Raw genomic sequence first — 22,551 nt, forward strand, 5'->3', positions numbered from 1 at the left:
AGCAGGTGTCCAAGTTTGTACCTTCCTCTGCTGGGCAGTGTGGCCCTGAAAGTGCTCTCACGTGCAAGTTGAGGTGCATTCTTAACTGTCAGCACACCCCACAATCCTACAGGGGCCTGAAGGAAGTCCAAGGGCAGCCATCTTAATACCAGTTATTTTAGTATGGACACAGTAAGAGATACCATTGAGGCTTGTAGGGCAGCTCTCCTGGGAACACTGTGTCACAGACTCAGACTACAGCACTTAGGCCAGATTAATCATTCCTAACCCTAGCAGGGTCCAAATCTAGTTATTACTTTTTGGATCATGACAGCATTTGTCTGTGACCAAGCTCTTAACTTACAGTTAAGCATTATGGCGCTTTGGCCAGGCCCATCTCGATGTCAGGGTAGCACATAGCTTACCGCTTGCCCTGGTTCCATCCAGTCCCTCGTCAGGATCCTGCTTTTGGGGGAGCTAGGGAGTAAGGGCAGCTGAGGCTTAGGTGAGAGAACAGATGCCCAGGAGGAAAATATGAGAGTCACATTACAAAAGCATAGCATATACTGTCTTCTTGTGTCCATACAAAAAGGACAGTGCTCTGAATAAACTATGCAAAGGAGTTAGGGAGAAGAGAATAAAAATATTTAGAAGTCAACAGAGCACAAAGAAGTTACAAATAAACACAGAGGAATGGGATGGGAGCACTGTGATGGGAACAACCCAATAAACCTAAACTACCTGAGACTATGCAGGAAGGACAAAACAGTGTTATCCTACACCAGCTCCCCTAGGCAACCCTGGGGACAGAGACAAGCAAGAAGCAGAAGGAAGGGCCTACAGAGGGAGACACCACCCGAAGTGTGGGAGCTGCTGAAGTTCTGGCCACTGTGCCCAGCCCTGCCCTGCCCAACTCCTGTCATTAATGGGGCTGCACCCCAGCCCGTACCCCCACATGGCCCCAGAGCCAGATACTGAGAGGCAGGTCTCTCCCCAAGACCCAGTCTCAGGGAAAAACTAAGATGTAGGAGAATCACCCAAGGAAAAAGGAAGAAACGGACCAAGCCAGATGTGCTAAGATTGTGACGTTTATCTGAGTCTCCTCCTTCCAGCACTTGCAGGAGGGAGGCCGGAGCAGGAGTGCGACCACCCCGGGAACACCCACGAGTGTCAGTCCTCAAGAGCACGGTGACCCCGCCAATCTGTCTCCTCATTTATAAAATGAGGAAGGACACGAGTCTCTAGCGCACCCCGGCATCATGTGGCAGCTGCCCGTGTGAGTTGACAAAGGCAGGTCTGGGCATGAGGAACGTGCCGGCAGCAGACAGGGAGCCAGCGCTCAGGGCTCGCGGGGTCTGGGGCACGCAGCCAGCAGCTTTTCCAGGTGCAGGGCCGCCTGGTCCAGTTTCACCAGCTCCAGCTGCAGGGAAGAGAGCTGGGTGCAGAGAGGAGCAGGTGAGCCTCCAGGCATGGACCATTCCTCCCACCCCACCCCCCAATTTCCTTCAGGGAGTTTAAATTCCTGCAGGATGCCCCAGACTCACCCTCTGCTGCCTCAGGGTCTCCGCCTCTTCCCCTGCTGGGCTCCGGGCTAAGAGTCCATCAAGCTGCTTCTGCAACTTGTTTCTCCGGGCAGCCAGGAGAGGGAGATGGGTCTGGGGGTCCACCAGGCCCTGCGAAACAACAGAAGACTCAGACGTCTACAGCCTACCCCCATTTGCGGACCCCTCCTCACCTGAACACCCTTCCCCTCGCCCCAACATCTTTCCTACAGGGCCACATTCAACAGTGCTCTAGGGCCATGTGGTACTGGGCCTTGCACATGCCAGGCATGTGTTCTACCACTTGAGTCATGTCACTTCCCGGCCCCCAACATCCTTTGCCCTCCCCCATCTGCTCACCTGCAGCTCCATGTAGGCCTGAGCGGTGGCACTGAGTGAGGTCTGAGCCCAGCTGGAGGGGGGTGCTGTGCCCGGGGCTAAGAGCCCCACAGCCCCACACTGGCCCAGGGTGGCCATGGGCTCTAGGAAGGTCTCAAAGAGGCGCCGCTCGGCAGGCTCGGAGCTCCACAGCAGCACTGGAGAGAGAGGGGACACTGGCAGGGGCCAAGCACGGGAGGGGCTGTCGGGGGGAGCCTTCTCATCTGGCCCGGAAGGGCCCCCTCCCCAAACAGCCTGCAGGGACTTGGGCCCACAGCTCACCTTGGGGCCGGACTTTGGCTAGCTGATAGGTGGCTCGCAGAGCCCTCAGTGCCTGAATGGCCTCCTGGACTTGGGAGAAGTTTCCTTCCAGCTCAGGCTGGTGCAGGTGCTCCTGAGACAAGATGGGTGCACAGCTGACTCCTGCCATCACTCCTGCTACCAACCCCGATCCACCCACCCACCCACCCTGTTTCCTTTAGAGTATGAGCTGTATCCTGTGTCCTGTTCATCTCACTCCCTTCGACACCTACCAAACAATGGGGCATCATCTACGCTCTTAGGTGATGAGTGGTTGGTATGTGTGTAGGTCCTCTGACTGAAGGACACAATTTAAAACTCACAAAACCAAATAAGCAGGGGCTGGAGAGATAGCACAGCGGGTAGGGCGTTTGCCTTGCACACAGCTGACCCGGGTTCGATTCCCAGCATCCCATATGGTCCTCTGAGCACCACCAGGGGTAATTCCTGAGTGCAGAGCCAGGACAGGAGTCACCCCTGGGCATTGCCGATGTGACCCAAAAAGCAAAAAAAAACAAACAAACAAACCAAAAAAAAACTACATAAGCAGATTGGGGGGCTGGAGAGAGAGCAGGTAGGGCGCTTGTCTTACATGCAGCCGACCCAGGTTCAATCCCATATGGTTCCCTGAGCTCTGCCAAGAGTGATTCCTAACAGCAGAGTCAGGAGTAGGCCCTAAGCACCACCAGGTGTGGCCAAAAAAGAAAAAGAATTTTAGGGCTAGAGAGATGGTCCAACAGGTTGAGCATGTGCTCTGCATGCAGGAGTCCCAGGTTCGATCCTGGGCACATGGTCCCCTGAGCTCTACTGTGTGTGACTCAAAGAAGAGAGAAGGAAAATTAAATAGTTTTAAATGATTTGGGTGATAAGTCTAGACATTTGTATTTCTAAAGTAATTAAAGTTTTAAACTGCAAAAACTTTTGAGCTCTCCTGTTACTCACCTCCTCACCACAGTCATGATATGCAGTTACCATCCCCAGGAGTTAAAGATGAGGGAAACTGAGTCAGTCTGCAGGTAGTAGTCAGTGCTTATATGCTAACACTGCCCCTAAGACACCAAAAGTGCCCCGGTCCTGTAGAATACGCCTCCCAGCCCCCAAAGCCTCCACAGGGACTGGGGATGTGACTTGGGGGTACATGTATGAAGTCCCACATTAATTTTTGGCACCTAAAAGACTCTACAGCAGAGTACAAACTGCTACTGTTCACAGCCCCAGAGCATGAGTCCTCCCAGGAGACCACCCCAGCCCTTATAAGGTTTCATGGGCCCACAACTCACCAAGCTAGAGGCACTAGGGTAGGGGGCAACACAGATGCTAGGGGCAGGGAGCCCACCAGGCTTGGGGGGCAGCCTCTGCCAGAGCTCCTCAGCCAGGAAGGGCATCAGTGGAGCCAGAAGGCGCAGAGCAACATCGGCACAGGAGAACAGGACCTGGGGAGGCTCTGCAGGGGGCGGAGAACGCCGCAGCACCGGCTTCACAGCTTCCTAGGGAGAGAGCCAGGGGTCAGGGGCCTGGCCATGAGGACACACACACAATGCCCTGTGGGGAGAGGGGCGAGGGGGATTCAGGCAGGAGCACCCAGAGTCTGACATCCTCTACTTTCCGGAGTCATACATCAAAACCTAAGGAAATCAAGAGCAGAGCCACTCAGAGGCAGGCAAAGAAAATTTCCGGGAAAGTTTGTATAGTTCTGAAAACACACTGAGTTTTCTGTTCATCAAAAAGAACAAAGCTGCTGGAAGAGCCAAATGGTCCCGGGCCAGCAACACTGAAGAAGGAATGAAACACACACACAACACACACACACACACACACACACACACACAGCCCTTCAACAACACTGAACAAAAAATCAAACACACACACACACACACACAACACACACACAGCCCTTCAACAACACTGAACAAAAAAATCAAACACACACACACACACACACACACATGCACAGCCCTTCAGCAGCAACCCTGTAGGGTCAGGTGTGAGAACTGGTCTAAAGACCAAACTGCCGTGACCTCATTACCCAGCTCCCATCCCACCAGGGTCTCACTCGGCAGTCACAGGGGCCTAAAGGAAAGGAACTGCCCCTCCTACACACCCCACCGTCACTCCATCCCCTCCACCAGACCCTCTGCCAGGGAAGTGCCACTCCTGCACCAGCGACCATCCCAGATACGCCGTCTTCCTGCCCCAACAATCAGAGTATTTCAGAACTCTCGGCCACCTGACTGAATCAAGGCCCATGAGGGTCTCCCTCACCAAGTAGACATCACAGAGACTGTGCAGCCAGAAGTGGTGCAGGCTGTGGGTGACATGCGACAGCTCCCGGGCGCGGAAGCCTCGCTCACACTCCACGGCAGTGCGTGCGAGGCGGCTCAGGATCCAGGCGTCCATGGGGCATGTTGGGGCCAGCTGCGGGCAGACAGGGCTTCAGAACAGGGCCGACTCCCACTGCCCTGCCTCCTTCCCTCCAGATGCTGCCTTCAACCCTTCGACAAGCCCACCTTGGCTCCCTCACCTCCTCCACGGGCTGGGGCACGAAGTTCTCTCCTAGGGCATTGAGGATAAAGCGCAGGGCATTCCAGATCTTGTTGCAGAAATGACGAGTGCTGAGGACCTCAGAAACAGACAGGTTCAAGTCGCCCCCTGCAGGCCCAAAAAGGAAGGAGTGTGTGGCTGGCCACGCCCCTATACAGCTGCCTTCTGTGCCAATACCTCCCTCCCCTCAACCTACCCAGGGCTCCATGGGAGCACAGGGCGAATCTCAGGGCATCTGTCCCGCACTCAGGGATCCCATGAGGGAATTCCTTTCTCTGTAAGCAGAGGGAAGACAACAGAGGCCATGAAGCGACTGAGGCCGGCAGGGTCCAAGCTACGGGTGGGAGATGGGACTCTGGGCTCACCTGTGCTGTGGCTGCAAATGTCAGCTCCGCAGGGTCCAAGTTCCCATCTTTCAGCTTCTCCTGCAGCACCTGGATGCGTGGTCAACAGCCTCCCTCTAAGGGTCTACCCCTACCAGACCCATCCACTGTCCTGCCCACCCACTTTTCTCCTCGGGACCTCCACTCTCCCCAAATCCCAGCCCCCATCAGGCTTTCATCCTGACCTGCAGCTCCACCCCGCTGATGATGTCCCGTGGGTCCAGTACGTTCCCCAAGGACTTGCTCATCTTCCGGCCCTGCTTATCCCGAACCATGGAGTGAAGAAGCACCTGGAAACATGAACGCAGTCAGTGTGGAAGGCCTGGGATTGAGCCGTGCCTTAGAGGTCACAGTGGAAAGGAAGTTGGGAAAGAGAAAGCGGTACTGGGGAGCAGAGGGTCAGAGCAGAGGCCGAGTTGGCGATGCTGATGGCCCTGCAGGGCTGGTACCTTCCTGAAGGGGAGTTGTCCAGTGAGCTGCGTTCCCAGCATGACCATGCGGCCCACCCAGAACAGCAGGAGGTCACTGCCCGTCTCCAGAAGGGACAGCGGGTAGAAATGCTTCAGGTCTTGCGTCTAGAGGAAGAGAGGCAGGGAGTGTCTTGGGCTCTTCTTGAGACTCAGGGGGCCCAGGCATCCTCACCCGCCTCCCCCTTCTTCCTCTCAACCCACCTCACCTCTCGGGGCCAGCCCAAGGCAGAAAAGGGAAAAAGAGCCGAGGAGAACCAGGTGTCCAAGACATCAGGGTCTGGGAAACAGAACAAGGATTAGGAACCACAGGACCCTCGGCCACGGCCTCCTCCCTGCCCCCCGACCCCCCCAGCCCAGGAGTAAGGCTGATGGCCCCACTTCCTGCCCCATCCTCTTCCAGCCAGCGTCTTCCCCTGCAAACCCAGACACTCTCCTGCTCTCCACTCCTCGGGCACTCACCTCTCTCCAGGGTTAGCTCCGCTGCCGGCCGCCCTGTCAGTTCTGCAGCTGCTTCTCTGGCCTCAGCCTCGGTCCTTCCAACCACCCAACAGTCCTCCCTGTCACCCTGCAGAGGAGAGGAGGGCCAGGGAGGGAGGGCTGAGGAATCCCAGAGCTGATGTCAGGTCTCACTGGGGTAAGAAGGTGGACAGTGCCCTCGTGTGGTGAGATGAAGAAATACAGACTCCAGTAGACACAGTGCGGGCCAGCAGTGGGGATCCCTGGGACTCTGTTCTGGCTCTTCCCACCATACCCAGTGTCCCCTGAATTCCCCCAACCAACCTCCACGGGCTCCTGAACCACCAAGTAGGCTGGAATCTGATGACCCCACCACAACTGCCGGGAGACACACCAATCCCTGCGGAGAGGACGTGAATGATTTCTCAGCATCTCTGGGGTTCCCCACCCCATCACCATAAGTGCCCCCAACCCCTTACCCAATGTGGGAGAACCAGTGATGCCAGTTCTTCTGGTGGAAGGGCGGGCTGAGTTCCAGGAGCCCCGACTCCACAGCCTGGAGGAAAGGGCTTGGCCAGTGCTTCCCCACTGCCTGGGCACCCCTCTCCCTCCCCCCCCCCCACCGGCCTCTGGGGCCATCTCAAGCCCCCTGGGAAGATTCTGGGCCTGGGCAGGGACATCAGCCAGCTTCAGCCTCCTCAGAAGCACACAAGAAGGCCCCACGAGAACCTCCAAACTCCCTGATCCTCATCTCCAATCCACAGAGCACCCCCACAGGGCCCAGCCTTTCTGCTTGCAGTCTCACCTTGGCAGCGCGCGCCCCCATTTCCTGGCAGCGGACAAACCATTGGCTCTTCAGGAGGTACTCCACCACATCCCCGGAACGGCTGAAAGGAGGCAGGATGAGGCCAGCTCAAGTTCAGTGCCTTCCCCAGCACCCCATTGTGCCAGGCCCTCCATTAGGAAGGGACAACAGCAAATACCTCCACACTAAGCCACGAGCCAGGTAGGGGGTACAGAGCGCCTCTATCATTGTTCCTTAAGCATCGTCTACTCCCTTCTGGGGAGAAGAGTTCAAAGGGGTTACCTGCAGATAGGCAGCACCATGGGGTGGTTCTGGAGACCCCGGTACAGGCCCCGCTCCCTGAGTGCAGACATAATCTTCTCTCGGGCCACAAATCGGTGAAGGCCCTGGGAAAGACACAAAAGCGAAGGTCAGAGTCCCAGAAAACAAGAGGGGAGGCGGGGAGAAGGGTGCCCCTGAGGGAGGGAGAAGCGGCAGTACCTGCAGCCAGTCCCCGCAGAGGGCGGTCATGGTCCCATCCTCAGAGATGACACTCAGGGGGCTCAAGCCATGCCGGGCCCCCAACTCAGCGTCAACTGGGCTGTGAGCTGGAGTCACCTTCACTGCCCCTGGGGGAGCAGAACCTTGGTGAGCAATGAACCCCAACACTGGCTTTTGTGTTCCTGAGGCCACTCACAACTTACACTTCACTGTTCTATCTTCTCTATCCTCCACTCATCCCCCACTGTCTCTTGGCCCACCCTCAACTACCTCCCCACTTACCTTCTCCCTTCCATCCTCCCGACAGCCCCCAGCTTTCTCTTTCTTGACACCCACTCACCTGTGCCCAGGTGTGGCTGAACAGCAGAGTCTGTGATGAGGGGTAGAAGCTGTCCTGTCAAGGGGTGATGAAGCTGTCGCCCGTGCAGATGCTGAGGGAAGGAAGAGGAATAACTGGCAGGGCACAGGGAAGGGCAGCAAGGGGCAACGCTGGGCATAACAGCCCAGTAGAGAGGGAGAAGACCAAAAGGGAAACAGTTATAGCTGGGGTAGCAAACTTGCCTTTAAAGGGTCAGAGTATAAAATTCTAAGCTTTGCAGGACAAAAGGCAAATGACAGCTCTGCACAATGGCTCTACTTCTATTAACACAGCCAAGTGTGCACCAACAGTTCAGCTGAGCAAGGCTCATATAAAGACCCACAGTGGGGGGTGCATTTGGCTTTCTCGCCACAGTTCCTCAACCCCCAAGTTAGAAAAAAAAAAGTCTTATGGCAGAGTGAAGGAACAAAGTAGATTCAGCATCGCTGGAGAGCTGAGAGGAGAGAAGCCGTAGGAAAAGGAAGCAGGCTCCATAGGGAAGGAGCCTGGCACCCTGAAGGGGACAGAAAGACAGCGGGGTGGGCCGGGCAGCAGCAGTGAGCCAGGGCTATTACCGTGTATCGGTCATCAGCAGGATGGACGGCCACAGCCACGTCTCCAGGCAAGGTCTCTGGCCTGGTGGTTGCTACCACAACCTCAGCATCTAGAACAAAATTCAAGTACAGAAACTGGTTGTCACCCTGGTCCCTCACTCCCAACAGAGCTAAGAAAAGGAGAAAATGGGTAACAGTCTGGGGAACTATTCCCAGGAGGACCTAGAAAAATTCAGACGAGTGTCTACGGGAGCATGGGGGGTACCAGTGCTGGGTACCCTCTGCCTTGCCACAAAACTAATGGAAACCCGGAGCCTCGCCTCTGCACGGACACTGGCCTCTCCTACAAATGTGCAGTCTCCAGGATAAGCACCACTTCTTTCCAGAGGAAATGTCTCTTCTTTGAACACTCTGAAACGCTGACTGTTCAAACCACATGCAAGAACTAACCTTCTGTAGCTTCCAGAGTAGCAGGTTCCTACAGAACTACACTGAGCTCCCAAAGGGCAGCAACTACAGGCCCTTTCCTCACATGGCCCAGAGTACACAGGCTATGTCCCTGCTAAAGGCCACCACCAATAAACAGGGTCCTCATGCCCCTCCCACAAGGTCCCATGGGAAGTGGGAAACAGGCTGGAGAGGGGGAGAAGGGGCGCACCCAAAGGCCTGGCTGGAGAATAAGGAGAAGCAGAGCTACACAGGAAGCCTGAGGATGCGCCTCACCAGGCAGTCCATCCACGGGGAAGGCAACAGAAAAGAGGAGGCCGAAAGTCACGGGGCTGGGGCAGCCAGGTAGCCGGAGCTCGGTGCGGCCAGGCAGGGACCGGTTCTCCACCTGCAGGCAAGCAAGAGGTCAGGCTGGAGAGAACCTTCTGTAAGGCCACACCAGACCACCCCCCACTCCCCACCCAGCCACCCGGCTTCCCTGAACCCCTTCTGACAGACATTCAGGACATGACAGCCACATTCCCCTCCCTACACCTTCATGCAGTTACAAATATTCTTCAAGCTTTCAAACCACACAGAAGCATCCTGAGCACCTTCCATGAGTTCTCCCAACACCTCTGAGAAGCAGGTATTTCCCTCACTCCTAACTCAGCCAGAGGAAAATGAGTCTTCCAGACCAAGGGCCTGCCAGATCAGCACCAGCAACAGAGAGAGCTTTCATCCAGCCTAGCTCACAGCTCCTCTCTCCCTTCCGCCTCACCTCAATATCCGAAATGGCTGATCGTAAAGCACAGGACCAGTTGACAATCTGCCGGCTCCGGTACAACAACCCTGCCTTGTAGAGTCGCACAAAAGCTTCAGTCACGGCCGCTGAGGAGCCCTGGAACAACCTGAGTGTCCATATCCAACAGCCCCTTCTCAGGCCATCACCCCACACAGGAGCCCAGGCAATTCCACCCTCATACCCTAAGCACACGCAAACCACCTCCCTGACACTCCCGGGACCGAAGGTTACTCACAGCATCCATAGTGAAGCACTCCCGGTCCCAGTCCAAGGAGGCCCCCAGCGCACGGAGCTGCTCACAGATCTCTCCACCTTTCCTGGGCCCAGACAGCTTTTATAAGCAAACATGTCCTGAGCGCCCTGTATACCAAACCCCCTGATGGCCCTGCATGGTCGGCACTAGAGTGATGGACAGTGATCTGGCCTTCAGAATTCCACTAACACAAACACACACTCGCAATAGGGCCTCCTGTAACACAGAGAGGCAGAGAGCTCTACAGTAATAGAGGAGGCAATGGCAAAGTGTAGGAAGCCCAAACAAGCTTTAGAGTAGATAGCACATGTTCTATGTGCTCTCATCTAACCCGGAAGATGAGGAATATGATGCAGATGAAAAGTGGGAATTAGTATGACAGATGATGATATCTAAACAAGGGCAAATTAGATTGTGTGTATATGTACACACACACATACATGCATACATCCTTTTAGTGAACTGTGCTTTACTGTGTTTTGCAGACACTGCATATTTTATAAGACCTCCACCCAAGACTCACATGACCAGTAACAGTTTTTAGCAATAAAGTATTTTTAGTTACATACATTATTCATTTAGAGATAATGCCACTGCACACACAACAGACTACTATAGAGTATAAACAATGCTTCTCTATGCACTAGAAAACAAAAATCTCCTGTGACTTGCTTTTGTATGGTACCTGCTCTGTGGGGATCCACCAAAAGTGAACACACAGTAGATGTAAGGTATGCCCAGAACTATATATGTACATGAATCAACAGACAAAAATACACTCGTGTAACATACATAGGCATAAAATGTGGAGACGCCACTAAATGCAAAAGGATTTCATTACAAGGGCAGTTGCTGGACAGGAACAGCATCAGCTGCAAGTTAGGCAAGAAAGGCTGGAAAGCCAGGCCTAACCTTAGTCTCATACTCACTCTTCCTTCCATTTCCACACCTCCCGAAGGAAGTCTTCCCGACTCAGCTCATGTCTCCTCACTCCTCGCTCTTTCCACAGCTGTTTCTCAACCACAGCCTAATGGAGGGAAGTGAACAAACAGTTAAGCTACCCTTGAGGTCTACCCCAAGAGAGTGAAAACACTGATTCAAAAAGATATGTGCTATGTGCACTCCTATGCTCATAACCACATTTCCAAGAAAAGTCAGGTTTCCGGATGAATGAATAAAGAATGGATTAAAGTATATATATATATATATATATATATATATATATATATATATACACACACACAGTGAACTACTACTAGGCTCTAAGAAAAGATAAGATTCTGCAATTCACTATAAGTTGGATATGACTAGAAAGTATTTTTTTTGCTGAGCAAAGTGAGTCAAAGGGAGGACAAACATCGAGTGATCTCACTCATATATTGAATACAAAGAAACACAGTAAGGGAATTAACAATGACCAAAGGTAACAGATCCTAGTGTCTATAAAATTGTTTCCCAAAGGGTTTGGACATTTTGTATGTGGGAGACATGGGTTTGAACCCCAGGAATGCATAGGAGTAGCTTCTAAGCACCGCCGGGTATCAGGCCTGAGCTCCCCCACATGCTAATGAGACAGGACACAGAGATAACAGTGGAGGGATAGTATGAGTTCAGATTGTGGGTGGGATATTGGCATTCTTGGTAGTGGACATGTTGTCACAATGCATTTCTGAAACATCAATATTAACACTATTATGTAACACAGGTCCTAAAATTAAAACAAGTAAAAATGGAAAAAGGGAAAAATAGAAGTCCTTTTCAGGAGGGACATCTCTTTCACCCAAGAAAAGGGAAAAGTGGCAAAAGACATACTTGGGTAGCAATTCCTGCATGATCTGAGCCAGGGACCCACAGGACCTGATCCCCACGCATGCGATGCCTGCAAAAGAAATACTCTCACCTCAACCCACTGATCCTCCAAGTTCATCCTCCCTCCCTCCCAACTCTGTACCCAGACCACCAGTAGCCCAATCCCTCACCAGCGCACGATGGCATCCTGTATGGCCACGGTGAGTGCATGTCCAATGTGCAAGGAGCCAGTAACGTTAGGCGGTGGGATACACATAGAAAAGGTCTCCTTGGTGGCCTGGGGCAATCTGGCCTAGAAGGAGGGAGGGAGAAAGGTCAAAGGGCAAGAGTGAAGTGGGAGAACAGCACCCTCTGCTGTCTCCAAGGCAGGAAGAAAGGCAGGGAAGGAGGAAGGGCTCTGGCACAGGGAGGAAAACCTCCAAAACCCCAAGCACAGCTCCCCCACCCCCACTCCTATTTATTTTTCATCGGGCTCTGGGACCCGGCAGCTCCAGACTCCAAGCATCAGTGTTGCACACCAACCTCACAAGCCATGCTCTACTGGGAAATCCTTGCACCCAGCCCTGCCAGGAACTTACCTGATACTCGGGTTTGAAGTAGCCCTCTCGCACCCACCAAGGGTACCAGGCCGCCTCAACATAGCGGGGGCTGTACGCAGGAGGCAGAGGCTGAGTGACATCTGTGGAGAGGAGAACCCCACAGTTCCCAACTGTTCTCCGGCTGCATTTCAGCAGACCAAAAACGAGCAGCAAGAATGTGAGAAGAGGCCATCAGATTTTGGTTACCTTTCTTTTCGCCGTATTCTGTAGGGATTTCATACAACACTACCTCCTTGGGAGTCCAGGCCTTACTGGATTCTGCAGGGGACTGGGAGAATCAGAAAAGAGGGCTGCGATTCCTTGCGTACCTCAGGCCCCTGCAGTCCAGCCCCTCGGGAGTCTTCTCAGACCCCCCCGGGGCATCTCAGATGCCTCACCTTACTTCTCCCCACCAGCCCAGCTTCCAGAGCCGCCTGTTTCTCTCGCAGGCGCTTCTGTCTGGCTTCCCGGTTCTTCCTGGAGATGGGGGACCCATAGGGTTCTGACTGCGTGGAATGGGGCTGCGACCTGGGGAAGGCCCGTGAGGGCCTCAGAACCCGGAGTGGTGGTCGAAAAGGGGCCAGCGGCAAGTGAGGCATCAGGAGTGCGTGGAAGGAGGGGCAACACCTGTTCCAGACAGAGCACACAAGGGCACGGCGTGGGGAGGGCGGGTCACACCCTACCTCTTACTTTCTGGCCCCCACAGGATCGGTCTGTCATTCCAAAGCCCCGTTCACGCCCACCACCCGGCCGCCTCCGAGATGCGTGTCAGAGCCCATCGTGCGCGGCCCCTGCAGGGACTGGGGCTCCTCGGGGGCACGCCTGGCTTGGAGGCCCTCAATTTATGTACCTGCGACCTAAGGGTGGCCGCTGACGCGCGGAATGGGGAAGAACTGAGATTTCCCGGGGAGAACTGTCATCATGCCTAAGAGCGGGGGCGTCTCCGGAGTCCCTGAGCTCCCACGAGGGTCCCAACCCCGCGCGACCCGCCTGCCTGCCCACCGACAGCGTCCCTTGCCTCCACGGGCACCGCCCCGGCGCGGCTCACCGGGAGACCCCGCCGCTCTCCCGGGGGCCGCCGCGCGCCGGCTGCAGGGGTCGGAGGTACCCGCGCGTCCGATCCCGGACCGTGACCCGGCGTCCGCGCGGCGCAGGGAGGCGGGGCCTGGCGGGGCGCAGGCGCGGGGCACGCCGGCCCCGCCCACCTGGTGGGCGTGGTCCAGGACCGGCGCGTGCGCAGCCGGAGGAAGAGCCGCGCGCGGGAAGTTTCGGTTTCTGCAGCTTTATTAAACAAGAGTTCCCGCGTGTAAATGAAAAAAAACCTGAGTTCCGAGGCCGCGCCTGCTGGGCCCGCCCCGCCCGGTCCCTCCCTCCCGCCAGGGTCCGTCTGTCTGTCCCGCATTCTCAGGAGCTGTGCTTCTGTCGCTTCCAGAAGCGCTTGACGTCGCTGTGTCCGGCAGGGGTCACCACCATGAGCCGCTTGGCCGAGTTCTCGAACACCAGGACGCCCAGTTCCCGCGCGTGGGCCAGCAGGAGCTCAAAGTCCACTTGCGATAGGAACTGGTTATACAGGACGCCTAGGGTCCACGGGACAGGAGAGAGGGCAAGAACGTGAGGTGCGGGGTCCGAGTTAACATCCACCTTAATTTACAAACTGATAAGCCCTAGTTCATCCTAATGAGTGAATGGGATCCAAGCATATTCCGGAAGGCAAGAGAATAAAGAACGCCAGCAATGCTCTTCAAAACTGAGAAATTGCGGGGCTGAAGTGATAACACAGCGGGTAGGTCATTTGCCTTGCACGGGGCTGACCCGGGTTCGATTCCCAGCATCCCATATGGTCCCCTGAGCTATAGCCAGAAGTGACCCCTGTGCATTGCCAGGTGTGACCCAAAAAGCCAAAAACAAACAAACAAAACTGAGAAACTGCTTCCGTAATTTATACCTAGCCCTCATAATTCCTCTTTCTAGCTAAGGCAAACTTGCAAGGATTTGAGACAATGTATTTCCTAATAAGGACCCAACCATGTCTTGCCAGATGGTGTCATAACCCATTCAATGACCCAAAAATAAAAGGCATAGTTGTCTCAGCTCAGTGAAGACCTACTTGTCTTCCTCTGACCAAGAATAAATCCCCAGAAGCCACCTACCCTCGGTAAAGCGCAGTCTGTCCCTTTCCAGCTCCCAGAGGCGGATCTGGTCTGTGATGGTGGGGGGCAGCACCGGCGTCTGTGAGGCGAGGGGCAGCGGAAATGTTCAGAGGCCCGGCCAAGCCACCCGGCCTTCCATCCATTCTCCAGATTTAAATGTCCCTTTATCCACACCTCATCGCCATGTGCCAGGGGCTCTCGGCCGCTGGCAGCTTGGTACCTGTTTGAGCATCACTGGGTGGGCTCTTGTCCTTAGGAAATGGATGATCTAGGGAACAGACAACAATGGGTTCAAGTGGCCAGAAAAGCTACTAAGTTCACCCGGTGTCACTGGAAAATCACCTAACACGTGCCTGTCATCAACTCGGGCCATCCCTGTCCAGCTGCCACCCCACCAGTCAGTCTGCCATTCATTCCTTCCAACCCTCTCCTTTGCCTTATTCCATGTCTTCATAACAGAAGCAGTTTTTACTTTTTGAGCACGTACTGCAATGGCAGCTTCTGTCACTGAACCTTCACTTTACCCTGTCAGTATTCCCAAGCTCCAGCTGAGAGAAAGGCTCAGTGAAGCGAAGTAATGGGTACTCAATGCTGCTTGGAAAAGCTGGTGCTGAAACCCAAGTCCACAGCGCCACCTGCTCCCACCATGTTTTTCCCCTCAAGCACCTGCTTCTTCCCACACCCAGACTGACCCAGTCCTTAATAGGAGCGCTCTGTGCTTGGGCACACCCACACACCCAGCTCTCCACCCACCTACTATACCAGTCCCCTGAGGTAACCCACTGTGCTCCCTACGGTCCTGCCTCCACCTCCCCCAAGTGGGGATACCTGCTGGGCTGTGATGCCACTGGCGATGGCTTGCTGCACACTCTCCCGGGTCACCTGTGCCACCACCATGTTGGGGAAGCGATAGAGCATCTCGGAGAAGAGGGCAATGAGGGCAATCTGAAGCTCCGACTCTGGCCCGGAGAAAGGGAGAGCAGGTTAGTAGGCTTCCCCCAGGCCCGGACACCCTCGAGCCCAACCTTCAGGTGTGATACAAGAGCGACGCTCTGCAGGCCTCCAGTAAACGTGAGCACAAACGCTGGCTCCCCACTCCTAGCCCAGCCAGGTCACTCTCACAGGGGCCCTCAGTGACTCACCCGTGTAGGCATACAGGCGGTAATTGGTTTCCACCACAATAAAGCCAGGCTGGTGTGTGGTGCCACCAGTTCCAGAAACGCCTGATGAGAGATTGATGGCCAGGCGCGTGGGGTAGTATCTCCGAGATTTCCTCTGGGAAGGATGGAAAGAAAAGTAGAGAGCCCGCCCTTACCTGTCACTTTTGTCTATCTTCTGCCAGAGATATCAGATCCCTTCCAGGACAAGAGTCTCAATTCCCGACTCCTCTCCCACTAAACACAGGAATTCCACCCTGGCAACTGCTTCCTGATACCACCTCCCACACTGTGTGTCTTAAAATATCACTGTATCACTGTCCTCCCGTTGTTCATCGATTTGCTCGAGCGGGCCCAGTAACGTCTCCATTGGAGACTTTGTTGTTACTGTGTCTGGCATATCGAATACATCACAGGGAGCTTGCCAGGCTCTGCTGTCTTAAAATATATATATATATATATATATATATATATATGTATGTATGTATATATATATATATATATTATTTTAAGCACCTTGTTTGCAATACTGCTAATCTTCCCCCATCCCACACCTTATTCTGTTCTGGGGTCACATCCGACGTTACTCAGGGCTTAGTCCTGGCTCTGTGCTCAGGGAGCACTTCTGGTGGGCTTGAAGGATCATATGGGGTGCCCGGGATCGAACCTAAGTCAGCTGTGTACAAGGCAAGTGCCCTACCCACTACACTATTGCTCCAGCACACCCCCCCACCCCCCACATACACACCCCTTTTTAAAGGTTAAGGTAACATACACTCTGCCTCTTTCCCAGACACGCTATGTGGGTGACCATACCTTCCTCTGGAAAACAAGTCCAAACTCACGCAGATGTTGCAGGAAGTTCAACAGAGAATCACTCATACCTTCCACAGAGTAATCCTGAGGAAGAGAGGTGGTTGACTGAGGTCCAAATCATGCCATTCTCCTCCGCCCTACCCATTCTTTTCCTATCTCTAATCATGCTTTATTCACTTTTATCTTTCACTCTGCCACCCCATAACCTCCTCCCCCATCTTTCCCCTTTAGCTTGCCCACCTGAGACTCGGCTCCAGCCCTCTGCTTACCTTGCCCAGAGTGGAGAAACTAAGCTGGAAGAGGAAGGAGAGAATCTCCACGAGATCCATGCCCCGATTCTAAGGGAGAAGGGGGAAGAAACAAAGCAAGAGGGATGAGAGGGAGAAAACGAGAGAGAGCGGAGAGAAAATCAGAGAACACAGTCTGTAGAGGAAGGCTCTTAGTGGGTCCCAGAAAAGCAGAGCAGGCAGCCCCCGGCCTCCTCACCTGGGCTGTCTGCAGATACTGCAACATAAAGTACCAGAGCTGGGCTGAGGTGTCGAGCAGCAGGAACTGGAAACCCGCAGAAGTAATGCAGGGTGGCTCGCCAGGTTCAGTACTAGGAACACGACAATGGAAGAAGTATGCAGAGAAAGGCCCTGTCCCCAGATTAGTTCCTGGTTCTTCTTAGTCAGACAGTGTTGGCCATTTTCTCCTCAGCGCTCCTTTTTCAGTCGGCCCTCTGCAATCCTCACCCACCCAGATCACTCGGGGACTCAAGGAGATGACCAAGCAAGAAGTGACTATACCTCTGGCTTCCCTCACCTCTTCATGAGTCCAGCCTGGCTGAGGAGCTGAGCCAAGTCCTGACTGACAGCGGCGCTGGGAGAGCCCACCATAAAGTGCAAGACCACCTGAGGGCAGGGAGAGGACAGAGAGACGACTGCCTCGAAGAGCCAAGGGAACCAGGCCACAAGCAAAGGCCCATGGAGCCCAGCATCTCACCTCCCATCGCTCCTCGGCGTACTTGTCAAGCGAGGGAACATCCCGGGCATGCTTGTCTGGTCCTAGTTGACTTGTATCATCAGACCAGGCCTTCCCCCTATGGCCAGGATGGGACAAGAGGAAGGAACCCTACCTGAGTTCCCTGATCGCCCGCTGCCCACTTTCTATCCCCATTCCCGAGGGCCATGGGGAGATGTTTCTGATGCCATGCAGCCAGATCTCATTGACATACTCTGAAGGAGTTCCCAAGGGGAAGAACCTACAAGGTTCCAGGCCACGGAGAAGCCCACTCCAGCAGCTTAGTTGTCGGTTTAATTACTGATTCCCCTGGTCTGCGTCAGGAAGGGATGGGAGTGACATACCCACCCAGAAGGGCAATGCGGAGGTTCTGGCGGAAAATGGGGTTGAGGATGAGGCCCTGGAGACCACCTGGGAGCAGCTGAGTGTGCCAGATACGGAGGCCGCTCAGCAGCCCCGTGCTTTCCTCCTGCGCCCTGGAACAGAAGCAGAGAGTCAGTGGAATCTATAATGAATGTAAAAGTGGCCCACAAAGGCTCCACTCCTGCCTTTTCTGAACCGGTGGTCTTGGAACACTGTTTCACACAGTGAAATCTCTCGGCCAACCTCACCACAGTACCTTCTTCAAGACATCACAGCTCTCCAAGAAAGAAAATACAGTGTGCAGTTTCCCAAACTTTTTTTTCTTTTGGGGTCACACCCACCGATGCACAGAGGTTATTCCTGTCTCTGCACTCAGGAATTACTCCTGCAGTGCTGGGGGACCATGTGGGATGCTGGGAATCAACCCAGGTTGGCCGCGTGCAAGGCAAATGCCCTACCCACTGTGCTATCGCTCCAGCCCTTCCCAAACATATTTAACTACAAATTTTAAGTGTTCCAAACAACAGCAATTGAGAAATTTCTATGTGGCTGGGATGCAGCAGAGACTCACTTGCTGAATTCTTTCTTCACCCACAGGGCCACAGCAGCTTGTGGCAAAGGCTGCTCCAGAAACAGCATCCGCATCACCCAGTTCTTAGCCAGGGAGGGGAGCTCTCTGTAAGGGGGTAGAGGGAACATTATCAATAGCAGAAATTGCCTCTGATCTGCATCTCTGCTCTCAGTGGCCTCTCAAAACACCTCATGCCCCCCATGCCCCACACACACCCTTTTGCCAGTCTCAAGGCCCCCACAAACTCCACCTGTTTTAGCCTGACACACTTGTTTATTTTTCTGGCAACCAAACTCAGAGGTTCATACATGCAAGGCAAGCTCTGTCATTTGACTCATTCCCAACCTCTAGTCTTATACATTTATATTTCTAAGATACCCCAGGCTAATTATGGGCTAATCTGCCCATAAATGACCCCAGTCCACAGGCACCACTATATGTCCCCCACCTGGTCCTTACCATTGCGGGGGAGGGACACGCACCTGAAGACTGCCAGACAGGTAGCTGGGTGACCATACAACCGGTCCAGTACCCCAGGGCTCAGACTTCCTAGGAATTCCTGGAGATTCCTGCATTGTAGATGTACGCGGTTCAGCCCACCCCTTGCGGGGATGCTCTCCATCACCTGAAAAGTGCAAGGATTAGCGGCACATACTTACAGTCCATGCCACTGTCACCCATCAGCTTTCTCAGTCCAATCCTGGATGCACTGGTTCCAACTCTAACCCAACTTTGTTCTGGCTTCCTTTTCCTGGCCATTCTTTTGTTTATCCCAAATATAAGTCACCTCCAACACTCTCTTGCTTTCCATCCCCATGTCTGTTCTGCCCCCAACTATACTTTTCTTCCCTCAATTTTTTTCCTTTTTTTTGGTTTTGTTTTGTTTTGTTGTCACACCCGGCAGTGCTCAGGGCTTACTCCTGGCCCCATGCTCAGAACCATTGCTGGCAGTGATCGGGCAACTTCATATGGTGCCACGGATCTAACCCTGGCTAAAATCACCTTGCCCACTCTACTCTCTGGCTCCTTCCCCCCAATTTCTAATTGAGAAATTCTCAATTTCCAAGTGATAGAATTGTTCATAGTGGGCTGGAGAGATAGTACAGCGGGTATGAGGCTTGCCTGCACTTCAAGACGAGCACGATTCGATTCCCAGCACTACCAGGAGTAAGCCCTGAACGCCACCAGGTGTGGCCCCACCCAAAACACACACAAACACACACACACACACACACACACACACACTAATGAAAATATATATATACATATATATATATATTTGTTCATAGCTCCATGTTTTCAAAATGAATCCTTTTTCTCAGCTCTACTTTAAGCGGTAAAAAAGAAATTGGTCGGAGCCCAGTTCTCTCTCCCTAACACCTCTCCAGGTCGATCAACCTAAAACGCCTCAAATCTGTTGATCCTGCCCAGCGCTTCTTGGCCCTACTTCCGCCGGGCACGATAAAAAATCTTCACGAATCCTAGATCTAATTCCACTTCCTCGCTCCCCAGGCTACTACCCCGACCCACAGAGTCCAGGGCTTCTCCGTATTCTCCTCCCACCCTTCGCCTCTCACAGCCTCATCCTCCGCCACCCCCGCTGCGTTCCCTTACAACTCCGTGTCGATCCCCGCACGTGCACCCCGATTGTAAAGTCGACCGTCTCGCTTTGGCTCCCGGTAACAGAGAAAAGGATAGGGAGAAATGAGAGGAAAAAACATGAAACCGGACGCAAGCTTTCAACCAAGAAGACTGGAGGACCCAAAGAGAGGAAGGCGAGTGAAAAGTAGAGAGGGTAAGAATAGGCGTTGCACCCGCCCTCCGCGGGGCACACTGGGAATTAGAGTCTCGTCCTCATTTACCCTAAAGCCGACGAACAAGCTTTGGACTACAACTCCCAAAAGGCATCGCGGAAAGTAAAGCCGAGCGGGCCTGGGTTTTAACTAAGGGCGTCCGGAACACCGCGGGGCGTGCTACTTCGTTCCGTGTTAGTTTCCACCTACTCAGCCAAAGATGGGGCGTGTCCTCCGCATGATGGTTCTGGGCTAGAGACTGTCCGCTGTGAGGGGGGTAGGGAGGGTTAAGAAATGCACAAAATTGGAGCCAAAGCGATAGCGCAGTGGAGAAGGCGTTTGCCTTGCATGCAGCCAACCTGGGTTTGATTCTCTGCGCCCCATATGGCACCCTGAGCACCGCCAGGAGTCATTCCTTGAGTGCAGAGACAGGAGTAACCCCTGAACACGCCCTGTGTGACCCAAGAAATAAAAAAAAAATTTTAAAAAAAACACCAGTTTTAAAAGAAAAAGAAAGAAATGCCCAAAATTGGGTTGCTTGAGTTGTTGTTCCTGGTAGAACTGGAATGCTTCTTTCCTAGAAAGTTCTCACAAACCTTAGTCCTGTCAACTTCCCTCCACCAGTGTTCTCATATTCCCTCCCCATCCCCCGTCTCATCCCACCTGTCAATTTGATAGGTACATTACAAAAACCCAGTGGTTGCCACTTTACCGTAATAATTCTAATAAATACAATTTTTTAAAAGAAATCAGTTGTTTTGTCTAACTTGGTTTATGAATTCTGTGCAGGGAAACTGGAGGGACCATGTGTAGCCAAAAGTAGAATTACATTTCCTCAAATTCCTACGTTGTTCATCGATTTGCTCGAGCGGGCCCAGTAATGTCTCCATTTTGAGACTTGTTATTACTGTATTTGGCATATCAAATACATCACGGGTAGCTTGTCAGGCTTTGCCATGCGGGCAAGATACTCTCGGTAGCTTGCTGGGCTCTTCGAGAGGGGCGGAGGAATCGAACCCGGCTCGGCCGGGCAAACAAAATAAAACTCCTAAAAGGCTCAAAGAGAAAAACAAATATCAAACCATTTTTATATCACTGAAGAATCTTGACAGCAAATCTGTTGCAAATCTGTATACTGACTAGCTTTAAGAAGCCAAGCAGGTTTCTCCAGCAGGTTAAAGTGCAAAAGTCAGAAATCAAAAATACTGCCTAAGTAGCAGATACATTCATTTAACTTGTTGATTGAATCCAAAAGAGAACAGAATCTTTGCAAACAGGCAGTTGATGTCCTGCCTAAGTGTGATTTGGCACACTTCTCCCAGGGCCTGGCAGGGCCTTGGCATGATAGCCCATCTCAAGTCAGTTTTCCAAATTGTCCCACAACATTCTCCTCCCCCCTTACGCCCCCCCGAAAGCTCATGTTTTCCTTCTGATATCTGAAGGATTCAGTGGACACTCTTGACCATACTCAGCTATCTGGGCTTGGCTGTACAGGGCTGCTGGGATCCAGGGATGGGAGATTGACAAGTCTTGGGAACATACCTGGAGATACTCAGGCATCAACCTGTGCTCTGGGCCACCCAGCACACACCCCAGCCTCTGAGCTCTCTCCTCAGTCCCCTCTGATGCTCTTTAAGGAAACATACTTCTTTATTTAGTTTATTGTGTACAGGACCTCCCCCCTCATGCATATTACATTTTCATTTTTGCTCACTGTGATGAGGTGCTTCCTTAAGAGATTCAAATACAAGAGGAACCTGAATTCCGATTTGCTACTCATTATCTACCGCAGAGAATTCTAACTCCTGAGCACAAATGCCCACACTCATTACTGCTGACATGAACACGAAACTCATCATATCACAACCAAAACCTCCACATTGCTATCTCTAATTCTGAATTTAAATGATACATTCAGTGTGGTAGTTTCCCTGGTTGGATTTACAAAGTCAACTTTGTTATTCCCACTTGGCAGATCACAAGGCGGAGGTCAAGAGAGTTGAAGGTTTTTACCTACTGCCAAACAACCAGAAAAGGCTGAAACTGGCATTTGAAGTAAGTTACCAGGGACCAAATAGCAAAACAAAACTTTAGAAATTATTATACTTTGTAGTTCTCTGGTGTTTGTTTTTGTTTTGTTTTATTGGTCCAGTACTGTTCTGTTTGGGGGACACTACTGTCAGGATGCCCAGGAGCTATCCCAGGCTGGGTTTGGTGGGGGCTTGGTAACCGATGTATCACTGCTACTGGTGCTCAGGAGACCAGGCCATGAACCAGCTGGGGCTCCTGCATGCAACGCATCCACATTAACCAACTCTAAGTCCTTGCTTCATTTCCTTAGAGATTAATATTTAAAACCCTCAAAGAGGGGGCTGAAGCGATAACACAGCAGGTAGGGCGTTTGCTTTCCACATGGCTGACCCGAATTCGATTCCCAGCATCCCATAAGGTCCCCTGAGCACCACCAGGAGTAATTCCTGAATGCATGAGCCAGGAGTAATCCCTGAGCATCGCTGGGTGTGACCCAAAAAGAAAAAAAACTCAAAGAATGGCATAAAACTGACAAAATTTCTTTGTGATAAG

General features: G+C 53.0%; 2 protein-coding genes across 2 annotated transcripts; both read right to left on the minus strand.

Annotated features, from left to right (window-relative positions):
* Positions 1–952: 952 nt before the first annotated feature.
* VARS2 (valyl-tRNA synthetase 2, mitochondrial) lies at positions 953–12,737 on the minus strand. The gene is made up of 29 exons (XM_056127673.1): positions 12,515–12,737; positions 12,324–12,405; positions 12,117–12,217; positions 11,709–11,830; positions 11,542–11,608; positions 10,659–10,756; positions 9,712–9,793; positions 9,453–9,572; positions 8,969–9,080; positions 8,267–8,355; positions 7,674–7,764; positions 7,334–7,461; positions 7,136–7,239; positions 6,854–6,935; positions 6,528–6,604; positions 6,373–6,448; positions 6,052–6,157; positions 5,799–5,869; positions 5,572–5,697; positions 5,308–5,412; positions 5,105–5,173; positions 4,936–5,014; positions 4,720–4,847; positions 4,461–4,613; positions 3,479–3,685; positions 2,181–2,292; positions 1,881–2,056; positions 1,524–1,652; positions 953–1,414 (listed from the first exon to the last, which is right to left on the minus strand). The coding sequence occupies exons 1-29, from the start codon at positions 12,713–12,715 to the stop codon at positions 1,319–1,321; spliced, it is 3,189 nt and encodes a 1,062-aa protein (XP_055983648.1). The 5' UTR covers positions 12,716–12,737; the 3' UTR covers positions 953–1,318.
* Positions 12,738–13,416: 679 nt separating this feature from the next.
* GTF2H4 (general transcription factor IIH subunit 4) lies at positions 13,417–19,903 on the minus strand. The gene is made up of 14 exons (XM_056127682.1): positions 19,790–19,903; positions 18,658–18,800; positions 18,176–18,280; positions 17,586–17,717; positions 17,224–17,320; positions 17,044–17,132; positions 16,726–16,837; positions 16,509–16,577; positions 16,240–16,323; positions 15,409–15,541; positions 15,095–15,225; positions 14,487–14,534; positions 14,267–14,345; positions 13,417–13,693 (listed from the first exon to the last, which is right to left on the minus strand). The coding sequence occupies exons 2-14, from the start codon at positions 18,795–18,797 to the stop codon at positions 13,521–13,523; spliced, it is 1,392 nt and encodes a 463-aa protein (XP_055983657.1). The 5' UTR covers positions 18,798–18,800; positions 19,790–19,903; the 3' UTR covers positions 13,417–13,520.
* Between the last annotated feature and the right edge of the window lie 2,648 nt (positions 19,904–22,551).

This window comes from Sorex fumeus, unplaced genomic scaffold, assembly GCF_029834395.1.
Source record: "Sorex fumeus unplaced genomic scaffold, SorFum_2.1 ptg000063l, whole genome shotgun sequence".
Classification (NCBI taxonomy): domain Eukaryota; kingdom Metazoa; phylum Chordata; class Mammalia; order Eulipotyphla; family Soricidae; genus Sorex; species Sorex fumeus.